This window comes from Leucopleurus acutus (assembly GCF_964270905.1).
Source record: "Leucopleurus acutus genome assembly, chromosome: 7".
NCBI classification, from domain to species: Eukaryota; Metazoa; Chordata; class Mammalia; order Artiodactyla; family Delphinidae; genus Leucopleurus; species Leucopleurus acutus.
Genome location: NC_139150.1, coordinates 13,768,058 through 13,785,745, shown reverse-complemented (window position 1 = coordinate 13,785,745; position 17,688 = coordinate 13,768,058). Strand labels below are relative to the sequence as shown.

General features: G+C 40.3%; 1 protein-coding gene across 3 annotated transcripts; it reads right to left on the bottom strand.

Annotated features, from left to right (window-relative positions):
* Window positions 1-1,043: 1,043 nt before the first annotated feature.
* PSMD5 (proteasome 26S subunit, non-ATPase 5) lies at window positions 1,044-15,921 on the bottom strand. Of its 3 annotated transcripts, none has more exons than XM_082842420.1 (10): window positions 15,741-15,921; window positions 12,996-13,140; window positions 11,861-11,974; window positions 11,297-11,425; window positions 9,814-9,923; window positions 8,082-8,224; window positions 7,126-7,317; window positions 5,076-5,185; window positions 4,546-4,686; window positions 1,044-1,789 (listed from the first exon to the last, which is right to left on the bottom strand). In XM_082842420.1, exons 1-10 carry the CDS (start codon window positions 15,911-15,913, stop codon window positions 1,532-1,534), a joined length of 1,515 nt encoding a protein of 504 aa, XP_082698546.1. In that variant the 5' UTR covers window positions 15,914-15,921; the 3' UTR covers window positions 1,044-1,531. The 3 variants fall into 3 exon arrangements, with proteins under 3 accessions (XP_082698546.1, XP_082698547.1, XP_082698548.1); XM_082842421.1 differs by having other exon boundaries at window positions 15,696-15,778; XM_082842422.1 differs by lacking the exon at window positions 15,741-15,921 and adding an exon at window positions 13,825-13,890.
* Window positions 15,922-17,688: the final 1,767 nt, after the last annotated feature.

Sequence of the window (17,688 nt, the reverse complement as noted above, 5' to 3'; positions counted from 1 at the left end):
CATGACTCAGTGATAGCAGCTGTGACTGATTTTTGAGAATTCTCAGAATTAAAGGAAAACACTAAATAAGGAATGTAACAAAATGTTCATCTTGTCTGTAAGATGAAACATTTTAGTAATCTGAGTGGTGGAATTACACTTAAAAGTTTTAGCTACCTAGTATATATTAACTTAAATCTCACTAGTGTAAAGACTTGGATCTCTAATTTTTTGTGAAACAATTTTCATCAAGTCCTAATTAGGCAGTATTTTACAAACGGGATGCAACAAATACACATTTCATGTTATGTATACACTCTATTAGTTTCCTAAAGATGCCTAACAGAGTACAACAGACTAGGTGGCTTAAAACAACAGAAATTTAGTGGTATTAGCAGTAGGAAAATGGCCCATATAGAAAGATGGAAAAAGGGGACTCACGGATACCAGAGATGGCGGAATAGAGATGACTAATCTGGGGACAAGAAAATTCCAGTCACTTGAGAATCATTTTGTAACAGAGCAGGGCTGGTTTATCAACATCACCACCATGGCTTGAAAGAAACCTATCTCTCCATTCTGAACCATCACACTCTGATAACATATTCATGTAGAAACCTCTGGATTGGTGATCACTTTGCTGTTTAGAGAGCAGAGCACTGGAAAACAGGTGGGAACATTTTTTGTCAATGAAAAGCAAGTGCATCCTTTGTTAATCTGTAAGATGGTATCCTGGTTTAGGCATAGTGACCCCTCCATTCTGACTCTAGTTATTAGGAGTCAGTTTCCCTCTCTCTGATCAACTCAATATGGACCTGATGGATCTCAGAAATTAAAAGCAAAGCTCTCAACAACGATGACCCACCAATAAATAAAATAACAGTTTGGGGACCTTTCTGGTTTAGCATGTTATCACTCCTCCCCACCCCAAACCACAACACAGTAAGATGCCTTGATAAACAGCAAAAAAAAGCATCGAGGAACACTAGAAACATTTTAAAAAGATTTATTATCTATTTTTCAAAGGAATAATAGTAACAAAAAAGCAAAAGAGACCTTATTAAAAGTATTTATTCTTAGTATAGGGAACATAATTTTAAGATTGCATATTACTTGTTTTTCAAAGAATATTTATATCCAAGACTTTGAAAGTGGAATCAGAAGGGAAAAACAGACCAAAAAAATAAGGGAGTGGGGGGATAGAAAGAAGTCACAAACAATTTGGTTCCATTTTAGTTAAAGTGGATTTTAAAATAAGATGGTAAGTCCACGAAAATTTTCTGGGAGAAGAACAAAACTTCCATCTTCTTGCAAAGATTAAGGCAGCCAAAGGAATCTGAGAAACATCTGGTTCAATTACGATCAACTTTACCTGCTTTCCTGGCTTTACGTTGAATTTCAATGTAGAAACACAACAAATGTTGGTGATAAAATTACATTAGACACTCCATGATAATTCTGGTGGGAGGGAAGTCTGTTTTGTAAAATGCAGATGGATTCAAATGCCTCAGGAGAAATTTTGGTCAATAAATGGTCTAGACTCTAGAAGAAATCACTCTGCTCCTTCCACTGCTGTTGTGGAAATAGGTTTCACATAGTATGGACCTTCGCTCAGGTAAGTTCTGAGCCTCAAATAATTTGGGTTCCCAAAGATTTCTGCAATTGTCTTAGAATTGGCAAGTGCTTTCACCAGTTCATATTTGGCATCCTTTGAAGCTCTGTCATGCTCTACGGACCGGTCCATCACATATTCTACAAAACCTGGACTGTTAAACATAAGTTTCTGAGCCCAGGGTTGGTTTGCAATGGCCTGAAATAGAAGGGGGAAAGAACACAATTCCTCTGAGCCTTAAGTTAAGTTTGTTAATAGGATGGCACAAACCTTAGAAAGAAATTTGGCAACATGAACCTTAAAAATGTTACATTTTGCCCAAGTAAATTCCCTCCTGAAACTCTAACTTAAGAAAATAATCAAAATATTTAAAAAATCTGTAAACAAAGATGCTCATCACACTGTGAAAGGTACACTACAAATCCTTAATAGTGGCAAGATGAGTTAGTAAATTACGGTATATAGCAATAATAAATTAAACATTAAGAATAAAGTTTATAAAGGATAAGTAAATCTGTTATATGAAAAAAGTAGATCCAAATTATACATATGGCATGATTACAACAGTGGAAAAATCAAGACAAAGACTTGAGAAGAAGACCACCCTAAAGAAACTCTCATAGATGTGCATAAGAGGATATTTTTGAGAATGTTCATTGTAGCATCATTTGTAATAGATGCTATCTAAATCTTCATTTACTGGAGATTGACACACTGTGGCTGTACAATGAAATACTAATGACTTTCTAATTGCCTCGTTTAATATAGATAAATCTTAAAAACATAACATTAGGGAGAAAAAGGAAATTGCAGAATGATATGAAGAGCACGATACCATTTGCAAAGTTTAAGAATATTTAAAATACTGTAATTTAAGCATATATGCATAGATAGTAAAAGTACAAAATCATGCGTGCACTTGTAAACCCTGAATTCATGACAGTGATTACATTCAGAGAGGGAGGAAGGGGAATTGGATTGGGCAGAGGTAGCAAGGTATGACTGTATGTTTGAAATATTACACCAATAAATAGATAAATACTAATACCAATACTAAAAGGAAACACCTTAAAGTCATACCAAACAGGTATGACTCTATGTGCTTTAAAAAATTTCTACGTCTCAATCTTTTCCAAATTTAAAAATAATGAATAAGCAACGTTTATTAAAAAGGTTTTTAAAAACCTCACTACTATATTTTAATGAAGAACAAGGCACAATCAAGTTTACAGCCTATGTCTTCCTCTCAAAATGTGTTCTGCAGGCCATCAGCTTCAGCATCACCTGTGAACTTGTTAGAAATTCAGGATCTCGGGCTCTATTCCAGAACCAATGAATGAGAATCTACATTTTAACAAGACATTACAGTTTGAGAAACATCAATCTACTTAACAATAGTTGAGGACGGGTGGGTTGAAATAAAAACAGTTGCCCAAACCAGTAAATCAAAAATTATCTCTACAACTATGGCTAAGTGGAGCATAACGTAGAAGAGTGGGAAAAAAACAAATCATGAGAATACCAGTGCAGGAGCCAAAATGACCATCACAGTGACTACTGACAAGGGTGAAACAGTCTAAAAACAACATTCTTGAAGTTGACAGGTATCCTGTACCCTTCAAGATGCAGATCCTGTATCACATCCCGTGGGAAGCCTTCCCACTTTTTAAAAAAATTTTCTTTATTTTTGCCTGCGTTGGGTCTTTGTTGCTGCACGCGGGCTTTCTCTACTTGCAGCGAGCGGGGGCTACTGTTTATTGCGGTGCGCAGGCTTCTCACTGTGGTGGCTTCTCTTGTTGCGGAGCACGGGCTCTAGGCGCATGGGCTTCAGTAGTTGCAGCACACGGGCTCAGCAGTTGTGGCTCGTGGGCTCTAGAGCGCAGGCTCAGTAGTTGTGGTGCACGGGTTTAGTTGCTCCGTGGCATGTGGGATCTTCCCGGACCAGGACTCGAACCCGTGTCCCCTGCACTGGCAGGCGGATTCTTAACCACTGCGCCACCAGGGAAGTCCAGCCTTCCCTCTCTTGTCGCCCCCACCCTCCTTGTTCCCTCCCTCTCTAGGCCAAGTGTGCTGCCCGAGATCCCATTATTAAGATTACTAAAGTGATGACTACATTTCTATGAGCCCAGGGAACCAGAGCAAGTGCTGAAGCTACAAAGTTAAATCAGCTATGGCTCTTATTTTCAATAAACTCTGTTGAACAGGTCAATAAATAAACATTTTCAACAAAGTGTAATAAACAGAACACAGAGGTATGATCCTTTCCACAACTATAATTATACAATTAACTTTATAATTATATTTACTGCTTGGGTCCTTCAATAGACGATGAGCTACATGAATGGAAGGTCTTTGTATCTTTTGTTCACTACTATATCCCCAGAACCTAGCAAAGAAAAGAAACTCGACAAATATTTGCTGAATAAATGAATAAATGCAAAGTAGGAAAGCCAGCACTGCTTAACTCAACCTTGTGGGTTTGGGCAAAGCTTGCTGAAGAGACACCCGACTTAGTCCTTGAAGAATAAATAAGAGGTTAACAAGCAAAGTCAGGGAAGAGTGTTGAATGTAGAGCGTACACGAGGGTCCAGAGATATGAAGGAAGCAGTCTGCTATCACTAGAGCTGCCAGTGCCAGAAGCGAATGGCAGGAAATAAGGCTGAGGGAAACCAGGGCTAAGGTAGCGAGGGCTTGCTTGATGGCAGATAAGGAATGCGGAATTAATTCTGTGATCCCACAGCACCCTCGAACATTTTGCCACAGCACCTAATACCTTTTACTGAAACCATTTGTTTACATATTTGTCTCCCTAATTAGTCTACAATAATAGTAGAGGGCAGAAACTTCCTATGCACTTGTGCATCCCCAGGGCATGGCAGAGAGACTGGCTCACTGTAAGTACTCATGTGTTGAACTGGCAGAGTCCCAGAAGGCATGGAAAAGAGGATGCCTACCGTGAACACTTTTAAGGCAGCACAGTGTAGTTCAAAGAAGGGTTGAGTACTGATGCCACGGAAGAGCTCCATCGGGTCCCGAGATAAAGAAGAAAACCAGGATTCTGTCATCCTCAGGAGGTCATCAGTCTGCTGCTCAGCCTACAAGACAGAAAAGGAAAACCTCAAGACATTAGGAAGTCAGGAAACCTGGGTTCTGCTCATACCCTGTCATTAACTAGCTGTGTGAGCTCTGCCAAGTCTGGAGCATTCTTCCCCAACTCAGCCCAGACTTCCCCAGTTTCGTCTTGTTTCTTTTTTGATGGGGTTGATTAAGCAATCTCTAGGGTCCTATCCAGTTCTAATACTCTATGATTCCACTTGAACTTTAAAAATGTCACTAGTCACATAATGAGGGTTATCTTCTTTCACTAAGAGTGGGAGAGATGGCATTTATTTGGTCAACATTTATAGTAAGTTAACTAGTATTATACAGACATATTCTCCCCCAGATACACCACTGTTCTTCATTACTTTCCCAATCTACTTACTGGTAAATAAAAAAGAGATGAAATTGCATCCAAACACCTAATTTTGAGCTCTGTTGAGGCATTCTTTGCTTGATATCCTATTCTCATCAGCAAGCGTTCAAAGCGAGTTCCTTTGAAGAATAACAAGATATTTTTTACTGTGGTAAAATACACATAACCTAAAATTTATCATTTTAACCATACAGCTCAGTACATTCACACTGTTGGGAAACCATCACCACCATCCATCTCCAGAACTTTTTCATCATCTCAAACTGAAACTCTGTACTCATTAATCAACAACTCTCCTTCCCCCTCCCCCCACAACCGTCCCCTGGTAACCACTATTCTATTTCCTGTCTCTGTGAATTTGACTATTCTAGGTACCATGTATAAGTGGAATCATACAATATTTGTCTTTTTGTGTTTGGCTTATTTCGCTTTGCACTATATCTTCAAGGTTCCCCCATGATGTAGCATGTGTCAGAATTACATTCCTTTTTAAGACTGAATAATATGCCTTTGAATGTATATACCGCATTTTTTTAATCCATTCATTCATTCATCAATGAACACTTGGGTTGTTTCTACCCTTTTCGGTTATTGTGAATAATGTTGTTAATGAACACAGATGTACAAACATCTATTTAAGCCCCTGCTTTCAATTCCTCTGGGTATACACCTAGAAGCGGAATTGCTGGATCATATGGTAATTCTATGTTTAATTTTTTGAGGAACCACCATGTTTCCACAGCAGTTGTACCATTTTACATTCCCGAACCAGATATGCACAAGGGTTCCAATTTCTCACATCCTGTCAACACTTGTTATTTTCTGTTTTTTAAAAAAATAATAGCCATCCTAATGGGTGTTAAGTGAACAATGAGATTTTTAAAAGTATGCTTTCATATACTATGACTGTTTCCAACCTAAACCAATATAAAAATAAACATGTAGTCAGAAACCAAGTGACAGGCCTAAAACACATTCATATGCAATATAGCATATATAAGTTAAAGTGTAGAGCTCTGGAATCAAAGGACCTGGATTTGAGTAGCAGCTGCCCCACAGTCTGAATGATCTTAGAAAATTTTCTTAACTTCTCTGAGTGTCACCTACCTTATCTGTAAAATGAGAATGACAATAGTATGTTCTTTGCAAGACTGTAAAAGGATCGTATGTCATAGGTACAAGCAGTTAGAAAAGTACACATAACCTGGATACTAGCTGTGATACACAACAGCATATATAATTTTCAACATATATTTCACAAGGGTTTTAACAGTGCTATACATTTTTCTTTTTCTTTTATTTTTTCTGCACGCGGGTCTCTCACCGCTGTGGCCTCTCCCGCCGCAGAGCACAGGCTCCGGATGTGCAGGCCCAGCGTCCATGGCCCACGGGCCCAGCTGCCCCGCGGCATGCGGGATCCTCCCGGACCGGGGCACGAACCCGCATCCCCTGCATCGGCAGGTGGACTCTCAACCACTACGCCACCAGGGAAGCCCTGTACATTTTTTTGTGTGTAGAATTCATAGTACTTGCAAGATACTCATGAATGTGCCATGAGAGTATCACTCTTAACATAAAATCTTGTAACATATTTTTGTTTTCCTTCCTTGACATACAAATATAAAACAAATGTGTCTTTTCAGTAAATATTCACAACAACCCTGAGAAGTAGTTGTTATACACTTGTTATATATGAGGAAAGTGAGGCCTAGAGTAGTGAAGTGAGTAAGTGAAGCTCAAAAAGCTAAGTTAGTGTTAGAACTGGGACATGAATCCAGGTCTTTCTGACTCCAGACTATGGCCTTTGTACTATGAATACTATTTAAGAAAGATGTAGAGGGGAAAGAGTGCTTGGTCCAGCCAAGTTAAAAAAAAAATTCAGTAATAATTATGAAATTTTTTAGGGATTAGTCCAAGGTCATGGTAAAAAGACTGCCATCTGTAAAAGTAGTTTCTACTATGCAGTTAACATACAAGCAAATGAACTTATATGATGAATTCTTGTCCCCCCCAAAAAAAAGAGATATCCTTAAGGAAAGCCAAAACAAGGCATACCAACCTGTTTTCTGTAAAACTTGTTTTCCTTCAACATTGGATCCTAGAATTCCAATTGTGTCCACTGCTACACCAATCATGGTGGGGTCTTGACTTTCTGTCATTTCAAAGACTTTTTCCACAAAGACAGGATAACGCTCACAGATCTGCTGAGGACTATCCATGATAGCCAGGTTTCCAAAAAACTTCACAAATCCTAAAGATATTTACAAGAATGTATTTTAATAGAAAAAGAAGATAGCATAAATTGTGGGCCCTAGGTTTTCATGGGACAGTTAATAAACTTCAGGCCAGAAAGAGGAGAAAGGTTACAGTACTGTGTTGCCTGGAAATCAGACAGACCATAAGGAGATACTGAAGGACCTGTGATGTGTGGTCCTGATGGAATAGAAACCCCAGGGTGTCAACGGAGCTGGGTCCGAATACTGAAGCATTGTCATATGCAAGAGGGAGGAACAAAGAACAAGGACCAGCGGATACAAATTATAGGAAGGCAAGTTTGGAGTCATTATCAGGAAGAAATTTTTAAACAGAGATGTTCATCAACGAAATAAGCGAGGCTATCTAAAATTAATATCCAATTTCTGGAAGTGCTCAAGAAAAACTAATCAACCAAGTCCTAGAACAGAATGGCTAGAATAATTCTATATTAGATAAAGATTCCAACTCAAGATTTGATGAATCGGTGAAATATACTGTAAGTATCATTACTAGTAGTTTTATGATTCTTTTGGCTAAGGTTCAAGGGAAACAGCCTAATGCTCTAAACAGCAATATTTCCAGAAAATTAGAATCAACAGTGCATGGCTCCCAGAGCAATAGATTCCACTTCATTAAGGGGCTATGGGTATCATCTTAAGGGAATCAGCTCTACAGAAAACAATCCCTGGCCTCCTCTGTCAGAGATAACTCTGAAAACAAACATACACTGTCATTTCCACAAGTGTCAGTATTTCTTACCTGGCAAATAGAAGCTAGAGAAAGGGTCTGAATCTGCCCCAACAATTATATTAGAAATCTGGTCAATTACTCCTTCTTGAGCAAGGTACTGTCGTCCATGATGAGTATATGCCAGTGATGTCACCATTTCTATACAGGTGGCTCTGAAATGCCAAGATTTTGCATATGATTAGTATAGTTTATAAACTGTTTTCATATAGGTTATTTTATTTAATTCTTCCCACCAAGTGTGAAAGGTGACTGATCCTGGCTCTACTTTTCAGATCAGGACACAAGGATGAGAAAATTGTAACTTGTCCAGAATCACATTGTTTTAACAAGGCAGTTAAGACTTAAATCATGACCTTCTGACTTGAGGCCCATTATTGTTTTCATTATAACACAACTACCTCCTCAAAGAGTTTTTCAACCTTTGTTTTATTTTGAAATGTCAAACATGAATATTTTCTCACAAAATTATAATGCCTTTACCACATATTTAAAAAATAATTCTTTGGTATCATCTAAAGCCTAACCATGACCAAATCTCCTCAATTAACTAAAAAAAGTATTTTTATAGTTGATCCTAAGGTATTTTAACTGATTATTTGCAAGGTTTTTTCCTATGTCACAAAGTCTGATACTAAGTTAAAGAAATTTAACAAAATAATTTCCTTATTAGGAAGGCTTTGAAACAATGTAACTCAAATGCTCTGAAACAGTATGACTGAGGACTGGTTTATGCATGTGAGTTCAACAAATTCAATCACATTTAAAGAACACAGGACAGTCAGAAAATCATTTAAGATAAGAAAAACAAAGTCCTGTGTACACAAAGGTAACTATAGCGCTCCTATAACAGCAAAATACTTGAACCAAGTATTCAACAGTGGGGATGTGTTAGTAAATTGTGGAATATCCAAGGAAACACTTGGCAGATACTCAAGGGGACTTAAGGTATAGGGGCTGGGAGTAAAGAGACTGGAATTAACATTTCTTTGAGAGCCTATATCGGCCATTGTAGTGGTCTCTATGGTCAATTCACTTAATCCTCATATTATCTTCTTTACAGAATTGTCATTGTTCCATTTAGGAGATAAGGAAATTCAGGTGCAGAAAGGTTACAATAATTTGTCTAAGGTCAAAGAGCTACTAAGTAGTAGAGATGCATGTAAGCCCAATTCTCACTCATTTTCAAAAGTCCATGTTTCTTCTATCATGCCGTAGTGCTATTATTTAACAACATCAAAAAACGTGCATGTTGGGAATTCCCTGGCAGTCTAGTGGTTAAGAGTTGGCGCTTTCACTGCCGAGGGCATGGGTTCAATCCCTGGTTGGGGAACTATGTTCCCATAAACCACACGGCACGGCCAAAAAAAAAGAAAAAACTTATATACATACATACATACATATATATATATATATACACACACACATATAATGTGCATGTTAACACATTAAGTCATACAAAATGACAGTTACCATGTGATTGGCAACTTTTAAACAGCACACATGCCTAAGGACAGGGAACACTGTTGTTCAAAAGTAGCTGAATTGTCATGCTACGTTCCAGTATGTTGTCACCACGTAAGCTGAGCAATTTTCAAAAAGCCCCTTCTTCAGGACATAATCAGTCATAAGATTGCAACCTGAGCATAGGCTCTACTAGGGGAGATCACACTAAGTTCCGAGGTTGTCTCCTGTCCCCCCAAGAAAGGACATTTTGCTTTAAGAACTCTCTCCATCAACATACCTGACTAGCACATCCTCACCGGTCAGTTCTCGGAGGAGCTGCGTTACCAATCCACTGGTGGTACAGTAGTTTAAAGATTCTGGTGACACAGAAGATATCTCCACAATTAGCTGAAAGAAAACAGAAAAAGCAGAAAGGTCAAAATAGCCCCAAACTTGTTAGATGGCATTTTAAGTTAAATGCAGGACTAGGAAGTATATTACATACTATTATATACTAGTTTAAGTTATATACTTAATATAATTGAATTTTTAAAAATCCATTATTTGTCTCCACAAGCAAGAAAACTTCATTGAACACACAAGAAATTACTCTGGCACAGAAACACTCACCCAGAGATACCTGGGTATATCTGCCCTTTTTAAAAAAGAAACCATCAATCAGGACAAAAGCCCCTATCAACAATAACGAACAGACTGTAAAAATCATTCATTCATTCAATCAGTCGGCTATTCACTTACTCGTTCAACAAGTATGTTCTGAGGGCTTACTAGGACACCGAGTATTTTAAGCAGAGGAACGACAGAATCAGATTTCGATTTTTAAAAGATCATTCTGACTACATGTAGCAATAGACTAGGGGTGACAAAAATGGGAACAGACCAGTTTGGATGCAAATACAATAGTCCAGGTGAGAGATACTGGTAGCTTAGACTAGGGTGATGGTGGCTATAGCAAAGCAGAGAAATGCACGAGTTTACGTAAAACTGACACAATGTGATGACTGAGTGGATACATGGCAGGGAGGACAGGGCCTCACAGAGAATAAGCTGGAGGTCCAACAGCCAGCCACGTGGACTGGGAGATGGGGCCAGTTTGTTGCTGCTGTTTTATTAGGGGCATGAGGTGGATGGAGAAGATCAGAAGTTTGGTTTGAACTTGAGCATAAGGGGCCTAGCATGCCTTCACAAACTCCAACAATTAAAGGTCAATAGAGGCTAAGGAGCCAGGAGACCAAGAAGAAACAGTTACAGAAGCAGAAGGAAAATCAAGATTGCGTAATATTAACGATGCTGAAGACATTGTTCTGAAGAGGGAATCAGACTGTAAACGGTTCTGTTTTGAATATACAATCTATTAATTGCATGGCGTTGGGTCAATGACTCCATCAACAGCGAGATTAATGATAATCAAGTATCAGGTTTACTGTGAGAATTGAAGAGAATATATATGAGAGGATTTAGCACACTGCTCAGTACAAAGCTTCTTCTTACTACCACTACTACACTAATTTTTTCAGTCTAATTTCAATGGGATCTCCTCTATTATAGTACTCAGAGTGCAGTGTAAATATTTTTTATATGACTGTCTCACACACTAGGCTGGGAGTTCATCCCTACATCCCAAGCACCCGGTGTATATATAGGGCCTAACATAGACTATAAACTCAATAAATACATGTTAAATAAGCCATCTCGCCTTCTGATGTAAGCCTTGATGTATTCTGAATTATAGGCACCAGAAATGATGCTTTTAGTCTTACCTCATACACCCTGTATCGAACAATGTCATTTGTTTCCATTACACTTTTCAAATCATCCAGCAGATTACTTTCAAATAAAGCCTCCAGTCCAGCCTGGGTCAGTGATATTCTTGACAGGGATTTAATGGCCTTATAAGGAAAGAAAATATCTCTTAAGTCATAAAAATACCAAACTGTACTTTCTACTTCGTAAGATTTATGTGAAAGTTAGTGTACGGAACGCAGCTTACCCAAGGAGCATTCACTACATTTTAGCTATAATTACTTATAATTGGAAAAAATACATAGTATTCCCAACAGAAAATAGAAAAAGCTTCTTATCAAGCAACCCAATGTAAGCTCTATGATGGTTAATTTAGAAATGTGCATTCTAGAAAATAAAAGGGGTTTACTAGTTTTATTTTGATGCCATTTATTTATTTCATACCATCGATATGAGGCTGCAAATTCTATTACGCAAATCATTCATTCTAAACCTCCACCTCTCAGTCCAGAAGGCCTTTCTCTGTCTTTTAGGACATTAATGTCTCTGCATGTTTAGGCTAACGGTTGTAGCTGACTCACCGCTTTAGCTACAGATAGATTCTCTCCACCAATACAATAAACGATTTGTTTTAATAATTCAGCATTATTTAGAATCTCAGTAACAGCATCAGAATTTTCAACAATTCTTCCAACCTGAAAGGAAAAAAACAATCAGAAGTACTCTTCCAAGGTAGGGCAACATGGAAACACAGGATGGTCAAATTTCCTTAGTGTGCGGTTATTTTAGGAGTTACTAACTACAGCTATGAGTCATTAAAAAATTCCAAATGATCCAAATTCATTAAAGCCAAACACACAGATGGCATAGTCACATCTTTGAAAAGAAAGAAAAAACAAAACAAAACAGGTGAGTTAAGACTTGAGACACCTCAGTGAGTGAAAACAATACAAATCTTAGTTCTACCAACTTTCAGTTCTTGATCTTGAGCAAATTAAATAACTTTTTTTGAGCCTAATTTCTTGTCTGTAAAATGGGAATACAATACTTAGCTGCAGGACAGTAATAAAGATTAAATGAAACTAAATAGGTAAAGCACCTCCTACTGAGTTTTGCACATAAATGGTCAATGGATAAATCGATCCTTTCTCCTTTTCTTGAATAAATACTTTAGAGAAAAAAAGAAAAGACAGTAGTTGAACATCTAGTGGATAACTAACTGCTCAGCTTCTATCCCTTCAAGATAATCCTCGGCAGCAGCTCTTCACCCAAACACTAGCATGTTTGGTTACCAGGGTGGTAAGAGTTACTGTCTTAATTTGTTGGTATAGTGACCTTTATAATAGTACTTCACTCATGCCACTATAATAAGACTTACCATGGCAATCTTTCTCTCTAGACTAGGGGCTCCTTGGAGGAAAGAAACAGGCTTTATTTATCTTGGTAGCTCTAACAGCATATGGTACAATGCCTGATAAAAGGAGCTCAGTATTTGATGACTAACTGATTCAGACGGTACTCAGTGGAACTTCTTACTTTAGCTTGTAGCTGCTGGTTATAGTTAGCTACGCATACTAGAATAGACTAGATACTCCCTACACAGAGAGCACATGTTTTCTTCACCTCTCTGTCTTTGGCTCCCAGCATACACCCTGGCCCAGGGCAGGTGGTCACTAAATGTTGATCCCCTTATTATGTGCTAGTAAAATTTCATACCTGGGACAGAGTGAGGATTTTTACAGAATCATTGGGGTGAGTCAGTCCCCTCTGCAGGTCAACCCTGAGGTTCCGGGCCATGTGAACTGGCTCCAAAGCTTGCAGCAATCTCTCCAGGATGGATACACACAAAGTAGTCTGTTCCCTAAAAGAGACACCACAGATCTCATCAATTCACGTCCTACCAGGTAGGAAGCAACAACCTAATATCTGACACCTAGCTTAATGAGGCTCTTCTCCACACAGACTTCCCTTTGAAACACCAGCTTCTACTAGTTTATTCAAATTTACCTAGTACCAGGCTTCCCTGGTGGTGCAGTAGTTAAGAATCTGCCTGCCAATGCAGGGGACACGGGTTCGAGCTCTGGTCTGGGAAGATCCCATGTGCCGTGGAGTAACTAGGCCCGTGCGCCACAACTACTGAGCCTGCGTTCTAGAGCCCATGAGCCACAACTACTGAAGCACACGAGCCACAACTACTGAGCCCACACGCCGCAACTACTGAAGCCTGCGCACCTAGAACCCGTGCTCTGCAACAAGAGAAGCCACCGCAATTAGAAGCCCGCACACCGCAACTAAGAGTAGTCCCCGCTCGCCGCAATTAGAGAGAAAGCCTGTGCACAGTAACAAAGACCCAATGCAGCCAGAAATAAATAAATAAATTTACTAAAAAAAAAAAGATTCTAGGTTTACATCTATCAGAAAAGATCTCGAACCAATATATAGTGCAGGAAAACAGCAATATATCTAGAGACTGCCAATCCACCATCCAGAGAATTATTCCCACAAATTGCAATTGGTATCTACAGTGTACTAAGTTCTGAATTACCTTGTCTTTAAATTTCCATTAAAATTGTTTCCTAGAGAGCTGCTCCTTCATTCAGCAAACCACGACCCCACAGACCTTATTCTTCAAACTCCCCTTCATTTCAGTTCCTAGTGCATCTCTGGTGTTAACTTATAGATCACTGAAAGTCTCTTCATCTATAAAATGAAGTGGTTGGACTAGGTGGGCTCTCTAAAATTTATGAGTTTAATCTTTTATTTGGCATATATTGTATTATGTGCTTCATCCTAAGAGGGATGCAGAGATGAATTCTTCAAAGAATTTACAAACTAGACAGAAACACATATGGAATTACAACATAAGGCAATAGTGTCAAGTATTATTAAGAGAAGTAATGATAATGTCCTTTAGGAGATCTAAGGCCAGTCACTTGCAACTGGAGTGACCAAGAAAGACTTTTTGGAGGGGGTGGCACTTCACCTGGGCCTTAAAAGATGGACAGATTTGGAGGGGAAGGCATTTCAGTTAGAAGGACTGACATGAACAAAGTTAGGAAAGTGCCAAGTCATGCTCAAGGGAAAGTAGTGCCACTTGGTAGCTGGAGCAGATGAAATATGTGTAGAGTGGAAAAAGATGAGGCTGGAAAAGTAGGATGGAAATATATTGTAAAGGTCAAAGTGCCAGACTAACAAGTCATGGTTTTACACTGGAGGCAATGGAAACCATGGCAAAGATGTGAGTCAAATATCCTGAGAAGTTGCCTGTGGTTGCAACGTGGGAAGGACACACTAGAAAAGGAAACTCAGAGGTAATGAGAAGTCAGACTAATGCAACAGACCTAGCGAGAGGGAGAAAATGAAGGCCTGAATTAAAATGGACAAATAGAGATTTCGTAGGCAGACCTGAATAATGTTAATTAACAGAATTAATGAAGGGAGAACACATATGAAAAAGGGAGGATTCTTAGAAGGTCAGAGCCAAGAAAGCCCTCTGAAATCATCCAGTGTTGATTCAGTGATTCACTATCTTTTCAAGAAGAAAGGCCACTTTTAAATTTCTGGATCACAAACATTTAAAAAGTCTTTTAAGTTATCAGATGATCAAATACAAAGTGTTTTTAAATCAAATACCACAGATGTACATAAAATGAAAAGTAAAAGTTGCCATCCTACCATTCTAAGTCCCACTACCATATTAATAGTTACTGATGTATCTTTCAGCTATTCCAAAAGCTACACTGGCCTGTGTTCAAGTGGGTGTGGGAGGGTGGTAATCCTTTTTAAAAATTACGCATAACGGGATTATAAACTCTTACAATTTTCTTCTTTCATTCAGCAACGTATATTAAAGATCTTTCCATGTCCACATATATAGATCTACCTCAATTTTCCTAATAGCTGCATAATATTACAGTCATGTGTCATAACTTAAGAATCCCCTTTTAATAGATATTCAGGTGGTTCCTAGTTTTTTTGTTTTGTTTGTTTTTTTGCTGCCTCCTTCTGTTATGAATATTCCTGTATATACAGTACATTTTGTGTGTGAGTAAACCTGCATGTTAAATTTCTGTAACAGGGAATTACTGGATCAAAGGTATGTGAATTTAAAATATCGACGGATCCTTCCAAATTGCCAGGATAGGACCGCTTCTTAAGAGGTGGGAAAAAGTCAAGGACTTGGATACGTGGTTGTGGAGTCCCCCCCGTAGGTGGGCAACCTTGCTTTCCTCCTCCTATTCCAAGGATGAAGGCAGTGAGGCTAGGCGACGGCCACCTCAGAGCCTGGGCTTGAACCCCGTCTCTCGTCTCTCAGCCCGGGATCCTTCCCTCTCTGAAATTTCAGCGATATTCAACCTTCACTGTGACTGGGAAAAGCCGCCCCCGTCACCACCACCCCCATCCCCGTCTCCATACTTGGGGGTGTCGCTCTCCCCCGCTCAAGCTGCCGGGTCATCTCACCGATGGTTCTCGTTGAGCAGGGAGAAAAGCGGGCCAAGGCGCAGTTCCGCCGCTTGCTCGCGGAGCTCGCTGAGAGGCACCGACTGCAGCACCGACTGCAGAGCGCGCAGCTCCTCCAGCGGCGCTTCCAGCCGAGACACCTCCCTCAGAAGCGACAGCGCCTGGGCCGCCATGATGCCCCCTCCCGCCCGGGCTCGCCAGTCAACCCTCGCAGCTCCCGGCTCCCGGCGCGCTTTTCCAAGCCTCGCGAGATCTGCCCGGCGCAGACTCCCTTCCCCGCGTTTTGGCTGGGCCAAAACGGCCCGGGCTGCACCAATAGAGTTGCGGAGTTGCCGGGCAGCGCGCGCTCGGGGGCTGCCAAGCCTCGCGAGAGCGGGGCTGACTAGAGTCGCTGGTGGTTAGGCGGTAGCATCGTGGCGTTGTGTTGGACGCTGCTCAGTTGGTCCTGCTGTCCGACTCTCCGGTTGGTTTGCTTCTGTCTCACTGAGAGCGAAGGCTGGGTAAATGCCTGGCAAGCGGTGTGGTGAGAATGAGGACCAGCCAAAGGTTGAACGGCCTTGGGGGCGGCCCCCTGGCTCTAAAACCAGGCTCAGCAGCGGCTCTGGTGGACGCCGCTGCGGCTTGGGCAGGGGCGGGGCGGAGGCGGTGGGCATCCTGCTCCCGGGCCAGACACATATTAAGAGGAGGCGGAGGGTCATGTGTTTGGAAGACGAGATGACAATTCTCGAGAAGCTGGAAGAAGGGTTTGCGCACCCTTAAGCAAAACGAGGAGGCGGTCAGGACCAGCATGGAGAGTGTTTCGCCCGTCTGCTCCTAGGTGCTGTGCATTCCTCAGGACGTAAACATCGAGAAGATGGAGACGAATTAATCTTTGGGGTCTAGGATTAGACCAAAGGAGGAGGGGGCAGCCTGTGACGCTGAAGGCCATCTGCAGCCAGGCCAAACGGGTTTACATGCAACTGGTGGAAACCACTGGCAAGGGCAACCCAGAGAAGTTTCATGCGAGCAAGGGATGGTTGGAGAAGTTTAGAAATCGCTATAGGCTGCTGAATTCGAGGTTGATAGGGGAGGAAGAACCGTTAAATACCCAGTCGACACCCACGTATTCCAAGCAACTCCAGAAACTGATCAGAGTTAGTGGCTTTGTACCTCAACAGGTCTTCACCGCCAAGCAGATGAGCCTGTTTTGGAAGTGCTTGCCTTTGCGTACTTTTGGGGAAAAAGACAATTCTGGAAAGCTTAGAGGAAGCTAAGGACCAGATTTCTTTCAATTTTTGTGCCAGTGCCGCAGGTGACAAAACCATGGCTGCTTTATGAAGCAGCACCTGTTTTATGGAAAAAAATATAAAACGCCTTCCTATTTTCCGGCGATCACTAACAGTATCATTAACAGCTGCCCTCATTTTGGATTGGCTTCGTAATTGTTTTATTCATTGAACCTGAAGTTATTTAACAGAAAAAAATCTTGCCTTCAGAGTGTTACTGTTTTTGGACAGAGGTCTCAGTCACCCAGACTCCATTCTTTGCTCATCCCAATGATGATATTGTGTTTCTTCATCTGGAGGGCAGTAGCTATCTTAAGCCCTTGGATCAGGGTATAATTGAAGCATTCAGGAGGTAATACACCAAGCATATGTTGGACTACTTTGCCGACTTTTTGAAAAAAACCCTTGCCTCACTTTGAAAGAAACATGGCAACAGTACAACTTTAATGATGCTTTGGTAGTAAATAAAAGAGATGATGGATGATATAAAAACCAGCCTCTCTTAATAAAGCTTGGTGGAACCTTTGGGATGATGTTGTGAATGATTATGCATGTTTCCCTAGAGCTAATGAAGAAGTTGAAAAAAATCATAGAGTCTGAAAATGGATGGGCTTTAAATTCATTGATATTGATGAAAGCGAAATTAATAAGCTACTTAAGTTTCAAGCTTTGGCAATAACAGA